At 31.6% G+C, this 18,882-nt stretch overlaps 2 protein-coding genes across 3 annotated transcripts; both read left to right on the forward strand.

Annotated features, from left to right (window-relative positions):
- Positions 1-2,662: 2,662 nt before the first annotated feature.
- Positions 2,663-4,011, forward strand: LOC135133351 (angiopoietin-related protein 1-like). Its single transcript, XM_064061740.1, has 4 exons — positions 2,663-2,795; positions 2,841-3,286; positions 3,339-3,559; positions 3,761-4,011. Exons 1-4 carry the CDS (start codon positions 2,718-2,720, stop codon positions 3,919-3,921), a joined length of 906 nt encoding a protein of 301 aa, XP_063917810.1. The 5' UTR covers positions 2,663-2,717; the 3' UTR covers positions 3,922-4,011.
- A 4,779-nt stretch (positions 4,012-8,790) lies between these two features.
- Positions 8,791-9,967, forward strand: LOC135133336 (microfibril-associated glycoprotein 4-like). Of its 2 annotated transcripts, none has more exons than XM_064061720.1 (4): positions 8,791-8,904; positions 8,951-9,396; positions 9,448-9,677; positions 9,741-9,967. In XM_064061720.1, the coding sequence occupies exons 1-4, from the start codon at positions 8,824-8,826 to the stop codon at positions 9,899-9,901; spliced, it is 918 nt and encodes a 305-aa protein (XP_063917790.1). In that variant the 5' UTR covers positions 8,791-8,823; the 3' UTR covers positions 9,902-9,967. The 2 variants fall into 2 exon arrangements, with proteins under 2 accessions (XP_063917790.1, XP_063917799.1); XM_064061729.1 differs by having other exon boundaries at positions 8,951-9,392; positions 9,444-9,677.
- Positions 9,968-18,882: the final 8,915 nt, after the last annotated feature.

Here is an 18,882-nt window from a genome sequence, read left to right on the forward strand (position 1 = left end):
AATATTTCAGTTTTGGGAACTTTTCAATGTTCTGGATTTTTAAAATTTTCGATTTTCGGTACATTAAATTTTGGATTTAGAATTTTTAATTTTTCAAATTTTCCGTTTTTCAAGTTTTGGTCTTTTAAATTTTGTTACTTTTCGATTTTTCAATTTCCCAAATTTTCGATTTTTGGATTTTTGAATTTCCGAACCTTCGATTTTGCAATTTTCGATTTTCAATGTTTTTACCTGTCGGTTTCAAATATTTCGATCTTCTAGTTTTCGACTTCCGATTTTTGATTTTCGATTTTTTTGTTTTTCAATTTTTTGATGTTTAAAATTCGCAGCCATTTAATTTTTCAACTTGTTGGTTTTGGATTTTTCAGTTTTTCAATTGTTCGATTTCACGATTTTTGATGTTGCGATTTCCCTATTGGTATTTTTTTTAAATTACAATTTTTCGATCTCATTTTTTTTAAATTTTCAACATTTCAATCTCGATTTTTTTTAGTTCAACCTTTTCCGATTTTTCAATGTTTCGATTCTTTGATTTTTTAATTTCGATTTTATACATTTTTAGAATTTTCCGTTTGAGTTTCTCAATATTTCAGTTTTGGGAACTTTTCAATGTTGTGGATTTTTAAAATTTTCGATTTTCGGTACATTAAAAATTTTGGATTTAGATTTTTAATTTTTCAAATTTTCGGTTTTTCAAGTTTTGGTCTTTTAAATTTTGTTACTTTTCGATTTTTCAATTTCCCAAATTTTCGATTTTTGGATTTTTGAATTTTCGAACCTTCGATTTTGCAATTTTCGATTTTCAATGTTTTTACCCGTCGGTTTCAAATTTTTCGATCTTCTAGTTTTCGACTTCCGAATTTTGATTTTCGATTTTTTTGTTTTTCAATTTTTTGATGTTTAAAATTCGCAGCCATTTAGTTTTTCAACTTGTTGGTTTTGGATTTTTCAGTTTTTCAATTGTTCGATTTCACGATTTTTGATGTTGCGATTTCCCTATATGTATTTTTTTTTTAAATTCCAATTTTTCGATCTCATTTTTTTTAATTTTTCAACATTTCAATCTCGATTTTTTTTAGTTCAACCTTTTCCAATTTTTCAATGTTTCGATTCTTTGATTTTTTAATTTCGATTTTATACATTTTTAGAATTTTCCGTTTGAGTTTCTCAATATTTCAGTTTTGGGAACTTTTCAATGTTCTGGATTTTTAAAATTTTCGATTTTCGGTACATTAAATTTTGGATTTAGAATTTTTAATTTTTCAAATTTTCCGTTTTTCAAGTTTTGGTCTTTTAAATTTTGTTACTTTTCGATTTTTCAATTTCCCAAATTTTCGATTTTTGGATTTTTGAATTTTTTGAACCTTCGATTTTGCAATTTTCGATTTTCAATATTTTTACTTGTCGGTTTCAGATTTTTCGAACTTCTAGTTTTCGACTTCCGATTTTTGATTTTCGATTTTTTTGTTTTTCAATTTTTTGATGTTTAAAATTCGCAGCCATTTAATTTTTCAACTTGTTGGTTTTGGATTTTTCAGTTTTTCAATTGTTCGATTTCACGATTTTTGATGTTGCGATTTCCCGATATGTATTTTTTTTTTAAATTACAATTTTTCGATCTAATTTTTTTTTAATTTTTCAACATTTCAATTTCGATTTTTTTAGTTCAACCTTTTCCGATTTTTCAATGTTTCGATTCTTTGATTTTTTAATTTCGATTTTATACATTTTTAGAACTTTCCGTTTGGGTTTCTCAATATTTCAGTTTTGGGAACTTTTCAATGTTGTGGATTTTTAAAATTTTCGATTTTCGGTACATTAAATTTTGGATTTAGAACTTTTAATTTTTCAAATTTTCTGTTTTTCAAGTTTTAGTCTTTTAAATTTTGTTACATTTCGATTTTTCTATTTCACGAATTTTCGATTTTTGGATTTTTGAGTTTTCGAACCTTCGATTTTGCAATTTTCGATTTTCAGTATTTTTACCTCTCGGTTTCAGATTTTTCGATCTTCGAGTTTTCGATTTCCTATTTTTGATTTTCGAATTTTCGGTTTTTCAATTTTTCCATTTCCGATTTTTCTTTCTCCGATTTTTTGGTATCTCTTTTTTCATGAAGTGACGTCATCACATTAGTGGTGGGGATGATTAGACAACTTTTGGTTAGCGTTTTACCATCTACATGATATACCTAATATAAATACAAAATTTGACAACAATCAGCCCAGTAATTTCGGAGATTATCTGTCCAACAAAAATCCGGGACGCCAGCCAGACGGACAGACAGACGGAAACGGGAGACCTATTTCTTCGTCCTCTAGGGGTCATGATAGGTGGAGAAAATGCAAAAGTAGAGAGTCGGCCGACGGACTCGATACTTGCTTTGTTTACGGTCGGGAAGTAAAAAGAAGAAGAAAAGTGTTCAAATCATAAGTTGATCTAATTAACCCCTCACAGGGAGTAACTACAAATTTGAAAATAATGTTAATTATGTTCTTATTTCAGTTAACAACTTTAGTCTTCAACTTTTCAAGAAGACTATGCAGGCAAAAGAATCAAACAGAGCAAACATAATATTTGCTAAGTAAGTCTAAATTTAAACAGGGGTCAAGCTTATCGAATTCTTTTTATCGCGCCTTATAGAAAAAAAAAAATAAAAACAGGGTTCACTAACATTTCAGTCTGCAGATCAGTTGCACAAAACCAATCAAGCTAAAAAATGTGGTCGACCACACTCTTCATGTTTTTGGCACTTCTTGTCCTCAACACCACAATTGCACAAAATTCTAACTCCAGAGTGAGCATAAGATACCTAGAAACACCAGAATCTCGCTATTTTTAGTTCTGGGTTGTCTCCACGACAGAACCGTCTTCCGACCAACAAAATGCCGATAACGATTCTGTAGCAGCTCTGAAAGAAAAACTAAAACTTCACGATGCCCAACTTATGGAATTGAAGACCCAGCTACAAGCAACAAAAAAAGAAATGCTTGGCTTAAGCGAAAAACACCTAAAGCAGAAGATTTTTCCTCCGCAGGACTGTCAAGAGGTCCTGCGACGCGGCCACAAAGCTTCCGGTATGTACAAAATTAAACCTAGATACTCTCCGGAGGAGTTCTGGGCATGGTGCGACTTGACGACAAGTCAGGGCGGCTGGACTTACGTTCTCAACAGGTTCGACGGCTCGGTGGATTTTTTGCGAAACTGGACCGATTACAAGATCGGGTTTGGTGATCCTTCGGGAGAGTTTTGGTTGGGCTTGGAACATTTGTACCATTTAACAGGCGAGTTGTGGGTTAAAGTGCTTCTATGGTTTTTATATTTTTGAATATGTAGGGAGTAAACGGAATGAATTGTTGTTCGAACTTGTGGATTGGGATATGAAGAAAATGAACGCAGGGTATGACAAGTTCATAATTGGGAATGAAGGTGAAGGATATGAACTCAAATCGGTAGGAAAATTTCAACAAGGTACAGGAGATTCTTTGTCACGACACGTAAATATGAAATTTTCTACTCCGGATAGGGACCAGAGTCCTGGAAAGTGCACTCTTAGTTTTAGTAAGTTTTAGAACTGATAAAAGGTCTACGCAACGAATGGCTACTTTCATGTTTTTTCCATGTTGCTTTTACAAGTTACCTATGAAACTGAAAAACCGAATGCTCTGGAACATTAACCTTACACTGGTTGTCATAAAAAAAATCGCAAAATGAAATGTTTTATTGTTTGTTTTTATCGTAATTTGTTGTTGCTTTTTGCAGAAGCCTCATGGTGGTATAAAAATTGCTTCGACAGTCAACTCACAGGCGTGTATGCCGACCGAGGTCAAGGTAAAAATAACCAAAACATACACTGGAATTCATTCCATGTACCTCAATACAGTCTGAAGCAAGTTCGAATGATGATCCGACCTATAGATTGACAGATCTGGAATAAAGTGGGGCTCATTTCACTCAAAAATGTATCTTTATCACTTCGCCATTTTGATATAAATAAAGCTTTTTGATATTTTGTAGTGCTTTTGAGTTATACCTGTATATAACACTTATGTGGAAAACGTTGTATTAGTTTGGTTTAATTATTTTCTACTAATGAAATTTTGAGACACCGACGATCCTTTTACCCGAGTTTGAGTGTTCCTTCTTTCAGTTTAGGTTCAACACAAACTCAACTAAAACATAGTTTCTACGAATTGCAATAACCGGATGACAACGCCGACGGTTCAGATATTTTTTTGAGCCACCCTGTATATGCAAATCCAAGAAATATGAATGGAATGATAAATTAAAAGTACAGACTCATCATATTTTCTACATTTAGAAGATAACCAAATATATTTTGACTAAAAATTTATTATGCTCTTTATAACCTTAAAACATCTGCAAGCTTTCAAAGCATTCGGTTTTGCAGATTTCAAATTAAATGTCAAAATGTTGTTTCCTAATTTTGATTTTTTTCCCAAAAATCTGGATTTTTCGAATAAAATCTCAATTCGGAGTCATAAACCACATGTGTGAGACTGTGTTGTTTGATACTATTTAAAACCCAATTGCTATGTACAATTTTGAAGTGACGTCATCAGATTAGTGGTGGGGATGATTAGACAAATTTTGGTTAGCGTTTTACCATCTACATGATAGACCTAATATGAATACAAAATTTGACAACAATCAGCCCAGTACTTTCGGAGATTACGTTTTCTCGACTGTTCATGACCCCTACAGTACGAAGAAATAGATCTTCCGTTTCCGTCTGTCTGTCTGTCCGTCTGTCTGTGAGCTGTCACGGATTTCTAGCAGACAGATAATCTCCGAAAGTAATGGGCTGATTGTTGTCAAATTTTGTGTTTATATTAGGAATATAATGTACATGGTAAAATATACATATATTTATTTTAACTAATAAGGATTCTCATAAAAAAATTAAATTCGCATATTCAAGTTTTATAATTTTTCGAAAAATATCAGAGGCGAGGGAAGTTCTGTCGAAATATGCTTCGACCAATTTTTTGATGTTTTGATTTTTCGACATCTCGTTTTTATTTTGAATTTTTCGAAACATCAATTTCGATTTTTTACGATTTTTCAATATCCCGATTTTTTGATTTTACGTTTTTTCGATTTTACGTTTTTTCGATTTCTCGATTAATGAATGAACTTTTTTTGAGTATTTCAATTCTTTAATTTTCGTCGAATTTTGGATTTGTCAAGTTTTTAGTTTTTCAATTTTTTAATTTTTAAATTTTTAAAATTTTCGACTTCTCACTCTATCAATTTTTATATTCTTTAATTTTTCGATATTTTGTCTCCTCAATGTTCTGTCCTTCAGTTTTTCGAATTTTTTATTTTTTGAAATTCTTCGTTTTTCACTTTTTTGATTTTTCTAAAATTTAATTTTTCGATTTTCCGACATCTCGTTTTTTTAATTTTTCGATATTTCAAATTCGATTTTTTTTAGTTCAAACTTTTCCGATTTTTCAATTTTTCGATTCTTTGATTTTTGAATTTCGATTTTATAAATTTTAGAGTTTCTCCGTTTCTTAAGTTTTACATTTTTCGATTTAAAGAAAAATTTTGATATCTCGATTTTTCAAGTTCCCAGTTTCTCAATATTTCAGTTTTGGGAAATTTTGAATTTTTCGATTTTCAGTGCATCAAATTTTGGATTTAGGATTTTTAATTTTTCAAATTTTCGGTGTTTCAAGTTTTATTAGACTTTTAAATTTTGTTACTTTTCGGTTTTTCAATTTCCCAAATTTTCGATTTTTGGATTTTTGAGTTTTCGAATCTTCAATTTTTCGATTTCTTTATTTACGATTTTTTGTTTCTCGAGTTTTCAATTTCCCGATTTTTTGATTTTCACTTTCTCGATTATTCGATTATTCGATCTTCGGTTATTCGAATTTTTTATCTTCTATTTTTGGTTTTCCGATTTTCCAAATTTTAGATTTTGCATCTTAAATTTTTCAATTTTTCAATGATTTGATATTTGGGTTTCTCGATTTTTGAATTTTTCGCAATTTTTGTATATCTTAAATTTTAGATTTTTGGATTTCTCGATTTTTCAGTTTTTCGATTTTTCTGTTTTTCAATTTTTCGAATTTGTTGATTTTAAATGTTTCAATTTTTTTAGTTTAAAATTCGCAGCGATTTAATTTTTCAACTTGTTGGTTTTGGATTTTTCAGTTTTTCAATTTTTTGATTTCTTGAATTCTTGATTTTTCAATTTCTCGATTTCACGATTTTTGATGTTGCGATTTCCCGATATGTAATTTTTTTTTTAAATTCCAATTTTTCGTTTTTTCGAATTTCAGATTTTTCGAAATGTCATTTTTTTTAAGTTTTCAACATTTGAATTTCGATTTTTTTTTTTTTTAGTTCAACTGTTTCGATTCTTTGATTTTTTAATTTCGATTTTATACATTTTCAATTTTTCAATGATTTTATATTTGGGTTTCTCGATTTTTCAGTTTTTCGCTATTTTTGCATACCTATCTTAAATTTTACATTTTTCGAATTCTTGATTTTACGATTTTTGATGTTGCGATTTCCCGATACGTAATTTTTCTAAAATTCGATTTTTTGATTTTTCGACATCTCGTTTTTTTACTTTTTCGATATTTCAAATTGGATTTTTTTAGTTCAAGCTTTGCCGATTTTTCAATTTTTCGATTCTTTGATTTTTTAATTCCGATTTTAAAAAGTTTTTCCGTTTCTTAAGTTTTACAGTTTTTCATTTAAAGAAAAATTTTGATATGTCGATTTTTCAAGTTTCCAGTTTCTCAAAATTTCAGTTTCGGGAACTTTTCAATTTCCGGATTTTTGAATTTTTCGATTTTCAGTGCATCAAATTTTGGATTTAGGATTTTTAATTTTTTAAATTTTGTTACTTTTCGGTTTTTCGATTTCCCAAATTTTCGATTTTTAGATTTCTGAGTTTTCGAATGTTCGATTTTACAATTTTAGATTTTTTGAATTTTTGATTTTCAATATTTTTGCTTATTGATTTTATTTTCCCATTTGACGTTTTACGAATTTTCGATTTTTCGATTTCTTTATTTACGATTTTTTGTTTCTTCGTGTTTTCTTTTTCCCGATTTTTTGATTTTCAATTTCTCGATCTTTCGATTCTTCGATTTTCGGTTATTCGAATCTTTTATTTTCTATTTTTGATTTTCCGATTTTTCAAATTTTCAATTTTTCAGATTTTCGATTTTTTAAAATTTTTTTCGAATTTATTGATTTTAAATTTTTCAATTTTTTGATGTTTAAAATTCGCAGCCATTTAATTTTTCAACTTGTTGGTTTTGGACTTTTCAGTTTTTCAATTTTTTGATTTCTCGAATTCTTGATTTTTCAATTTTTCGATTTCACGATTTTTGATGTAGCGATTTCCCGATATGTAAATTTTTTTTTTAAATTCCAATTTTTCGTTTTTTCGAATTTCAGATTTTTCGAAATGTCATTTTTTTTTAATTTTTCAACATTTGAATTTCGATTTTTTTTTTAGTTCAACTGTTTCGATTCTTTGATTTTTTAATTTCGATTTTATACATTTTTAGAATTTTCCGTTTGAATTTCTCAATATTTCAGTTTTGGGAACTTTTCAATGTTCTGGATTTTTAAAATTTTCGATTTTCGGTACATTAAATTTTGGATTTAGAATTTTTAATTTTCCAAATTTTAGGTTTTTCAAGTTTTAGTCTTCTAAATTTTGTTACGTTTCGATTTTTCAATTTCCCAAATTTTCGATTTTTGGATTTTTGAGTTTTCGAACCTTCGATTTTGCAATTTTCGATTGTCAATATTTTTACTTCCAGATTTTATTTTTCTATTTGAGGTTTTTCGAATTTTCGATTTATCAATTTTTCGATCTTCAAGTTTTCGACGTCCGATTTTTTTTCCGACTTTTCTTTCTTCGATTTTACGCTCAGGAAGTAAAAAATATGTCTTTGCAAAAATGTTGATGACTTCATTACAGGGAAAGGGAAGTTTTGTTGAAATCACTTTTGAGTAATTTTTTTGATTTTCCGCTTCAATAACTTTACTAAATAAACACATCCCGTCAATTATTTAGCGTTTCTGTCACATACAAGGTAAATAAATAGATAATTACATACAATATTTAATTTAATCTTACTAAAATTTAAATTTAGATAATCGTCGGGAACCCAACAATATTTGTTTTGTGCATTCCTAATAATAATGGTAATTAATACATATTAGTTTAATAGTAACAATAAGAACGTGTTTAAAAAAAATTGGTACCAAGTTATTTATTCAGATCAGAACTTGCATCGCCCTTGAGCGTTATTCATCCCTTACATTATTGCGGAGGAGCGTTGTAAATTTTAAATTGTTGGTGAAATTTCTCAGAAAACTCAAGATGTATATTTAAAAAAATTACAATTTCTCAATTATTTATGGAAATTTGGAAAAGGAGTTATCATCAATGTTTTCAGCATACGAACTTCATAAATACTATTGGAAACATGGTCGATATTTTTGGTTAAAATGAGATACGGTCTGATCCGACTTTCAAGACTTTTCGTCTAATACTTAACATAAACTAAATATATAATTTAATGGTTTTGTTGATTTAAACAACATTTTACATTGTTTTTTAAGGTCGCGAATTAATTTCTGCAACCATCAGACGATAAATAGATACAATATTTAGTTTCTTCGTACTAAACTCTAAATTTAGATGGTCGTCGGACGTATCACAATGGAATGTTGTGGATTCCAGATAATAATTAAATACACACTTCGAAAATATTTAAAGCCGCACAACACATCGATTTTCCATAACTATTAGTAAAACGATGCCGTCGAGAACATTCGTATTACTTTTGACACTTCTTGTGCTCAACAACGCAATTGCAGGAAATTCTGACAATCCTGGAGTGAGTATAACACACCTAGAAACACCTGAACCTTAACTATTTTCAGTTCTGGGTTGTCTCCACGTCACCACCGCCTCCCAACCAACAAAATGTCAACAACGTTTGTGTGACAGGCTTGAAAGATAAATTAAAACTTCACGATGCCCAAATTATGGAACTGAAAGCCCAGATACAAGCAACAAAAGCCGAATTGCTTGCCTTAACCGAAAGACACCCAGAGCAGAAGATTTTTTCCCCGCAGGACTGTCAAGAGGTGCTGCGACGCGGCCACAAAGCTTCCGGTATGTACAAAATTAAACCTAAATACTCTCCGGAGGAGTTCTGGGCATGGTGCGACTTGACAACAAGGGGGGGCGGCTGGACTTACGTTGTCAATAGGTTTGACGGCTCGGTGGATTTTTTCCGAAACTGGACCGACTACAAGATCGGGTTTGGTGATCCTTCGGGAGAGTTTTGGTTGGGGCTGGAACATTTGTATCATTTAACAGGCGAGTTATGGGTTTTGTATTTGCTTGGTTTTAATTTTTTTGGATATGTAGATAGTAAACGGAATGAATTGTTGTTCGAGCTTGAGGATTGGGGTTTGAAGAAAGTTTACGCAAGGTATGACGAGTTTATAATTGGAAATGAAGGCGAAGGATATCAAATCAAAGCGGTAGGAAAATTTGAGGGAGATGCTGGAGATTCTTTTTCGCAGCATGTAAATATGAAATTTTCAACACCAGATAGGGACCAGGATACAAAGGATGATGAAAACTGCGCTGCCACTCGTCGTAAGTTTCTTTAAAGATGTTTGAGTGTTTGTTTTTATTGTAATTTACTTTGAATTTATGCAGATGGCTCGTGGTGGTTTCTTAATTGCTTCTATGGCTATCTTACGGGTGAATATATCGGCCCAGGTCTAACCAAAAATCATCGTAACATACACTGGAACTCATTTCATGGATATGAGTACAGTTTGAAGCAAGTTAGAATGATGATCAGACCGGTGGATTAAGAGAACTGGAGTGTTTTCAGAAATGTATCTTTATCATGGCACCACACAAAAATTAAAAAAAATTAGTTACACATTGCGAAAGTTTCTTATTAATTTTGATCTGCCATATACCTATTCACTTTGTTGGTTTCGACAAAACCTCAAACTTTACAAAATTTACAGATTTGTTTGACTGTGAAAATAATTCTGTTGAATTTCTTGGATTTTTGGGTTTCTTGAATTTTTAGATTTTTGGATTTTTTCGATTCTTTGATTTTTTGGTTTATTGGATTTCTTGAGTTTCTTGGGTTTCTTGCATTTCTTGGGTTTTTGGATTTTTGAAATTATTGGTTTTCTCGTTTTTTTTTTGATGTCTTGAATTGTTTGAATTATTTAGATTTTTTAGTTTTTTATTTGTGGGTTTATTCGATTTTTTGATTAATTCAATTTTTTTATTTTTTTGAATTTTTGGAGCATTTTCCATTTTGTGGATTTTTGGAACTGTTGAATGTCTTAAATTTTTTGAGTTCCCTTGGTTTCTTGAATTTTTTGGATTTTTGTGAGTCTTTGGTTTTTGAAATCATAGGATTTCTTGGACTTTTTTGAATTTCTTCGGTTTTTTAGCTTTTTTGAATATTTTTAATTGTTTGAATTACATATTTAGATTTTTTGGTTGATTAAATTTTTTTTTATTTCTTGGATTTTTGGAACATTTTCCATTTTCTGGATTTCTAAAAATTTTGGTATTTTTTTTGAATTACTGAATTTCTTGAGTTTCTTGCGTTTCTTACATTTCTTAGATTTTTTTCCATTTTTCAAATTTTTTTTATATTGCTTTTTCAATTTTTGGATTTTTTGCATACATTCGATTTTTTGGATGGATTTTTTGAGTTAAATGAGTTTTTTGGATTGCTTCGGATTTTTAGGTTTTCGGTTTTTTATATTTTCGTGAATAAATAAATATTTTCCATTTTCTGAATTTCTTAAATTTTTTTGAGTTCTCTTGGTTTCTTTAATTTTTTAGATTTTTGGATTTTTTTTTTTGCTTTACTGAATTTGTTGAGTTTCTAGGTTTTTTGCATTTCTTAGGTTTTTTGGATTTTTAGAATTATTCGGTTTTTTGAAATTATTGGATTTCTTGTTTTTTTTTAATTTTTTCGGTTTTTTTTGGGGTTTTTTTGAATTTTTCTGAATTGTTTGAATTACATATTTAGATTATTTGGTTTTTTGTTTTTCTTTATTTTTGGGTTTTTTCGATTTTTTGGTTCATTCAATTTTTTTATTTTCTTATTTTTTGGAATTTTGGAACATTTTCCATTTTCTGGATTTATAAAAATTTGATATTTTCGATTTTTTGGATTATTGGATGTGTTGAGTTTCTTGGGTTTCTTGTATTTCTTAGATTTTTTTTGGATTTTTCGAGTTTCTTAAGTTTTTTTGGATTTCTTCGATTTTTTCCATTTTTTGGAATTTGTTTGTGTTTGTTTTGAGTTTTTATATTTTCGAGAATAAATGTTTTCCGTTTTGTGAATTTTTGTAATTATTGAATTTCTTAAATTTTTTGAGTTTCCTTAGTCGTTTCTTGAATTTTTCAGATTTTTGGATTTTTTTATTGGTTTATTGGATTTGTTGAGTTTTCTGGGTTTTATCCATTTTTAAGGTTTTTTGGATTTTTTGGGATTTTTTGGTTTTTGAAATTATTGGATTTCTTGGGTTTTTTTGAATTTCTTCATTTTTTTGGGTCTTTTGAATTTTTTTGAATTGTTTGAATTACATATTTAGATTTTTTGGTTTTTTGTTTTTCCTTATATTTGGGTTTATTCGATTTTTTCGTTAATTCAATTTTTTTATTTTTTTATTTCTTGGATTTTTGGAACATTTTCCATTTTCTGGATTTTTCAAAATTTTGGTATTTTCGATTTTTTTTTGAATTACCGGATTTCTTGAGTTTCTTGGGTTTCTTACATTTCTTAGTTTTTTTTCTACTTTTCAGGCTTTTTTATTGCTTTTTAAATTTTTTTGAATTTTTTTCATGCATTCGATTTTTTGGATGGATTTTTTGAGTTAAATGAGTTTTTTGTATTGCTTCAGATTTTCAGGTTTTCGGTTTTTTATATTATCGAGAATAATAAAATAATAAAATACTGATGACGTCACTTCAAAATTGTACATAGTAAATGGGTTTTCAATTGAATCAAATAACATAGTCTTACACATGTAGTTTATGACTCCGAATTGAGATTTTACCCGAAACGTCCAGATTTTTGGAAAAAAAAATCAAAATTAGGAAACAACATTTTGCCATTTAATTTGCAATCTGCGAAACCGAATGCTTTGAAATCTTGCAGATGGTTTACATTTATGATAAGCATGATAAGTTTTTATTCAAAATATATTTAATTGTCCCCTCCAAAAAATTGATGACGTCGCCTCAAAAGTTTGCCGAATAAATCAGTCGTATCTTAGGAAGTACTAGCCCCGCCCACCCGCCCTCTGTTTCCTTAGAGGGTATATCATTTGCCAAAATCAGTCTTATCTTAGCAAGTACAAGTCCCGCCCACCCACCCTCTGTTTTCTTAGGGGGTATATCATCTGCCAAAATCAGTCTTAATCCTCTAAAGAAATGAAAGGCAGGTGGGTGGGGCTAGTACTTGTTAAGATAAGACTAATTTTGGCAAATGATATACCCTTTAAGAAAATAGAGAACTGGTGGGCGGGGCTAGTACATGTTAAGATAAGACTTATTTTGGCAAGTGATATACCTAACCTCTAAGAAAATATAGGAAAGGTGGGCGGGACTTGTACTTGCTAAGATAAGACTAACTTTGGCAGATGATATACCTTCTAAGAAAACAGAGGGAGGGTGGGCGGGGTTAGTACTTGTTAAGATAAGACTTATTTTGGCAAATCATATATTTTCCAAAAACAGAGAGGGCGGGTGGGCGGGGTTAGTAATTCCTAAGATACGACTGATCTTGGCAAATGATGTACCCTCTAAGAAAACAGAGGGTGGGTGGGCGGGTTTAGTACTTACTAAGATACGACTGATTTTGGCAAATGACATACTCTCTAACGAAACAAAGGGCAGGCGGGTGGGGCTAGTACTTGATAAGATATGACTGATTCTGGCAAATGATATACCCTTTAAGAAAATAGAGAGCGGGTAGGCAGGGCTAATACATGTTAAGATAAGACTTATTTTGGCAAATGATATACCTAGCCTCTAAGAAAATATACGAAGGGTGGGCGGAACTTGTACTTGCTAAGATAAGATTAACTTTGGCAGATGATATACCTTCTAAGAAAACAGAGGGAGGGTGGGCGGGGTTAGTACTTGTTAAGAAAAGACTTATTTTGGCAAATCATATATCTTCCAAAAACAGAGAGGGCGGGTGGGCGGGGCTAGTAGTTCCTAAGATACGACTGATTTTGGCAATTGATATACCTTCTAGGAAAATAAAGGGCCGGCAAGTGGGGCTGGTACTTGTTAAGATAAGACTGATTTTGGCAAAAAACTTGCAGATTTTAAACAAAACATCAAATGCCCCCAAGATTCTTTCAAATTCTTCTAAAAATTAAAGACCAGGGTCGCCAAGAAAATTCACTTAATTTGGAATCTGCAAAACCGAATGCTTTGAAATCTTGCAAATAGTTTACAGTTATAATAGGCATGATACGTTTTTATTCAAAATACGTTTACTTGTCGCCTCCAAAGAATTGATGACGTAATCTAAATAATTTGTCGAATAAATTCTATGCAAAATGTAGAAAATATGATGAGTCTGTGTTTGGAATTTATCATTCCATTCATATTTTTTGGATTTGCATGTACAGGATGACTCAAAAAAATTAATGAATGCGTGAATTTATTTTATGTATTTAACCAGGAACTACAAAACCAAATGCTTTGAAATCTTGGAGATGTTTTACAGTTAACATAGGCATGGTAAATGTTTGATCAAAAAAATTGATAACGCCACCCCAAAATTTTTCCGAAAAAATGCTATCTTAAATACGCATTATGCAAAGTATGATGGGTCTATAACTGTGATTTATCACTGCAAAAATATTTTTTAGATTTGCTTATAGGGGATGCGTGAAAACAATTAATGACTGAGTCAATTTATTTTACTGATTAAATCAAGAATTGCAAAACTGAATACTTTGAAAGGTAGATGTTTTGAAGTTATTGTAAGCATGGTAACTTTTTAATGAAAATGCATCTATTTATCAACCCCAAAAAATTGATTACGGCATCTCAAAATTTTGCCGAATAAATTCTTTCTCAAATGTGCAAAATATGAACAGACTTTTAATCCTTGCATTCATATTTTTTAGATTTGCTTAAACAGGTGACTCAAAAGAATTATGAACCAGTCAATTTATTATTGATCAAATTAAGAACGAGCCACCCCATTTTCTGGAAAATGTGAGAATCCGCTCGTCTTTATAACAATAAAATAATGATAAGGTAAGGATTATAATAATAACATTCAGAATATTTTGTTCAATGGAGGTTTATGAATAATTTTAGTCATCTGTAGAGAGCGGATTTCTAGGTTTAATGCTTTTTGTGAAAAATGTAAGCACTTCAAAACTTGCTTTTTTTTTCAATTTTATGCATATTAAAACTTATATGCTTATTTAATGCTTTTTTCGACGAATATGAGTTTTAATGCATATTTTGTTCAAATGCCGGCCTTGTCGGGATGACAAATACTTGTTAGTTAGCCGTATCGTATCGTATGCATTTTACCTGGACTTGACCATTGAAGTACACTTACTCAAGACCCTTTCTGTGAATAGGTTCCGGTCGTTTGGGTAATAAAATTTTATTTTAGGATTGGAAAAATACTCCATAGATTTTATGACTTTAAATCCTTACTTCCGTTGATAATGAATTAAAGCTTTTAACCAGATGTTCTTTTTCGGCATTTTGCGGCAAGACCGTTGAAGATTTTCTAGAAAAAAGGATTATTGTACCCAACTACCTACCTTAAAATTTTTCTAATGGAAACTTTTAAGTAAATGAACCGTTTATTTCACAACCATCAGTCTATCGCATCTGTCGTAGTACAGTGTTATACGTGGTTCTCCCTTGTTACGTGTTGAGTTCTTTTTGGTAATATTACTAATATTTTAAAAGAATGCCGAAAGTAAAATCGACGCCGGATGAGTGGATAAGGGATTTTCCAGAATTAAAATTAGAAAAAAACAAAATATTCTGCAGAGCTTGTGTGAAAACCGTAATCCCACTATTTTTTTTATCTATTTTCCTTTGTTAATCCTGTATATGTACGTTGTTTTAGATTCAAAGTGATAAAAAATATAACGCGACGCAACATGTCAGAACGACTCTTCATGTAGAAAGGAAGAAAATGTTTGAAGTTTCTAAAATTAAACAGCAGACCATACATGAATCTGTTGCATCTACTTCCACAAAAGATGAGCAGTTTCAGTTTAATTTCGATTTATGTAAAATGATGATCCAGTCCAATATACCTTTAAAAAAATTGGAGAAAGGCCCTCTTCAAGAATTCCTTGAAAAACACTGCAATCGACATATTCCGGTTGAAAGTACTCTCCGAAAAAATTATGTAGACCCAGTGTTTCAGCAAGTTTACAACGAAATTAAACATCGCATTAGAGATAATTATTTATGATTCGCTGTCGATGAAACAACCGATAGTTGTGGAAGATACGTGGCAAGTTTAATTGTTGGAATCTTAAATGAAAATTTCCCTAGTCGAGGATATGTAGTAAGTTTGAAAATCTTAGATAAAACAAATGGCAATACGATTACCGGATTTGTAAATGACAGTCTTACGTCACTATTTTTGCCAATAAAATTTTATTGATGATTTCGGATGCAACTCGTTATATGTTGAAAGCAGGGAATAATCTAAAAAAACAGTTTAAACAGAGTGGCTGAAGGAATACGTTTGCAGTTTCCTACTGTTAATAAATTAGTGGCAAATGGTAAAAAGATTTTTGTTAAAGCTCCACTAAGAGTGCAACATTTTAAGGAAAAATTTCCAAACATACCATTGCCCCCAGAACCCATTATAACAAGGTGAGGAACATGGTTACAGGCCACATTTTATTATGACAAATATATCAAAGAATTTGAGGAAGTAGTTACGGAGTTTAGCGAAGATTCTTCTCAATCGATTAAAGATTGCATGAATATTTTGGAAAACAAAGATTTGCGACAAGATCTAGCTTTTCTAAGAAGCAATTATCAATTCGTATGTGAGGTAATAGAAAAGTTAGAAAAACCCAACATGTTGTTGGTAGATGCCATAAACTTAGTGAAAGAATTTAAACAAGAAAACGCAGTAAGGGGTGATATTGGTACTAGAGTATCTCAAAAACTGGACGAAGTGTTAAATAAAAATGCAGGTTTCGGTGTTCTTTCCGACGTTGCTCGTGTTTTACAAGGCCAGAAGGTGGAAAATTTGGAGTTAGATTCAACATTAGTTGCAAAATTCAAATTTGCGCCAACAACGAGTGTGGATGTTGAACGCACATTCTCCAATTTTAAACACATTTTAAATGATCGGCAAAAAAATTTTACAGTGGACAACTTGGAACATACTACAATCATAAATTGTTTTAAAGAAAACTGAAATACGTGTGTAAAATATAAAGTCTAGGACTATTGTAATAATATTTTGTCCAAAGTTCTAAGAAGTGTTCTTTGATTTGTAATATGATTATGTTTTTAATGCTTTTTTGCTTAAAATAAAACTTTTTTATTGAAAATGTTGTGCTTTATTCTTAATTTTTTTGTGCTTATAAATCCGCTCTCTAGTCATCTGTTTTGGGGCGATAAGCTCATTCATATCAAACAAATGTCTACGTGACATTCTTCCGATGTAATGTATTCCCGTTGATAATGTGCATTTTGCACTCATAACCTTTTTTGATGACCTTGGCGCATTCAATATCACATATATATATATATATTTTTTTTAATATTATTATTATTATGTCGTGGATATGGATTTTAACTGACGTTTGACTGTGTAGTTTGTCAAGTCGTTTTTAGCCGGTAGATCGCTTCTCCTACGTGCTATTCCTCTATCAGATCCCCGATTGTGCCGCGAAGTTTTTGCGTTTCGGCCACCTTCCGTCCCCGACCCCGGTGGCATTCCTGCGGGTGGTGTGTGTTTCGTGGATCCGGCGAGGGACGCACCAAGAAAGGGGAGAGGGCGCGATCGATGCAGGAGCGTGCAGGAAACACATCTCCACCAAGATGGTGGAAACAAACAGAACAATACCTATGTGAACTCATGCGTACCGAAAATAATCTCTTCGGAGAAAATGAAAAATGTAAAAAGCACATAGAAGCTCTCGTCCTTTTCGTCACGCTTGTCTACACACAGCGCTTCCTTAACGATTCTCGGGATGGACGAGCACATCTCCGAGATTACCCTTCCATGCGTTCCCTTGTCTGCCGGTGCATGTATCGATTCGTATAAATAAACGGCACCAAAACGAACTGCCGCCCATCAAAAGAATCCTTATTATATATTGGCATGCGGAATTTCTACGTATAATAAAGAAGCGGCTGTGTCGTGTGTTCGAAGCAAACAAACTGCGCCCCTCTTGAAGGATAATCAATACACGGGAGGGTTGCAAGAAGACAAGGAGAACGACGGAACCGATGTTGACTTACAGGCGGACCGTGCAAACAGCCTTGGAGGGCTGATGAGCCGCTAATTGACATATCGCGCCGCCACCGGGGCCAAACAAGCCACTAGCAAGAAGAGTCCGAGCCGGTCCGGGTTATTCAAATTTTTTTTTAATTCCTACACAAAAAACCAAGTCAATCAAAGAGTAAAACTAAAAACAAACTCAGGCGGACGTTATTTTCCACTTTGCGTCGTCAAATCCTGCTGCATCCTCTCGGCGCTTAATTTGATTTGCAGGACTCTCGCCGCTCCTGCAGATTGCTTTATTAGTGGCTCATTAAGAGGCGGCGTGGGTGTTGTTTGCAGTGCGCGCGTCGTCCTTCGTGATCTCGTAAATTAAATTAATTACCATTTCAACAGGTGGCAGTGGCAAAAGAACCACTCGAGAGATAACTAAGCCGAGAAAGAGTTCCTTTCCGGCCGGAACGTTCCTCTCCTTAATTGAACAATCTCTCGCCGATTCTCTCTCATTAAATCCGCCTTGATTTCGTTAAATCCGCAAGTTTGCGCCCCTGTTTGGTCGCCGACTTTGCGACGTTTTTTTCGGTGGAGATGGGGACGCTCGAACTAGTTGTAAATAAACAAATGGGGTTTGTATGAATAGGCGAAAGGCGGCGAAAGCAGCGACTCGTGTGTGAGCGAGCACAAAAAAACGGTAGACATTTCCTTAACATCTACGTTTATTTTATTATTTTACATAGTTTTCGTTAAAATTTGCATAATAAATTAGATTTTTTTCTAAATTTTCAGCAGAAAAATTTTTCCTTTTGTCGAAATCCAAAAATCGAAAAGTCGTAAAATCGGGAAATGAAAAATTTTGAGAACCGAGAAATTAAAAAATCCAAAAATCGCAAAGTCGAACAATGAATCCAAAAATTGAAACATTGAAATCTTTAATAATTGTAAAATCGAAAACAGAAAACACCAAAAATCGAGAAATTGAAAAATTTAAGTCGAAAAACGGAAAAAACCAAAAATCGAAAATTCCATGTATCAAAAATCCAGATATCGAGAATTCGAAAAATCTAGAACTTAAAATAAGTATTTGAAAATTGCAAAACAGAAAACGCCAAAACTCGGAAGATCGAAGAATCTAAAATTCCAGAAATATTGAAGATATTGAAAAATCGGAAAGTCGAAAAATTTAAATAACGAAAAATCGAATTACCGAGAAATTTAAAAAATGAGGTTGAAAAATCCACAAAACGAAAAGTCGAGCAATTCAAATATTTGAAAATTGTAAAATCGAAAATAGAAAAGACAAAAAATTGAAAAATCGAAGTCCTAAATCAATAAATGCACAAA

The sequence above is a fragment of the Zophobas morio genome, unplaced genomic scaffold, assembly GCF_036711695.1.
Source record: "Zophobas morio isolate AGI-343-1 ecotype UQ-CSIRO unplaced genomic scaffold, CSIRO_AGI_Zmor_V1 ptg000003l, whole genome shotgun sequence".
Lineage (NCBI taxonomy): Eukaryota > Metazoa > Arthropoda > Insecta > Coleoptera > Tenebrionidae > Zophobas > Zophobas morio.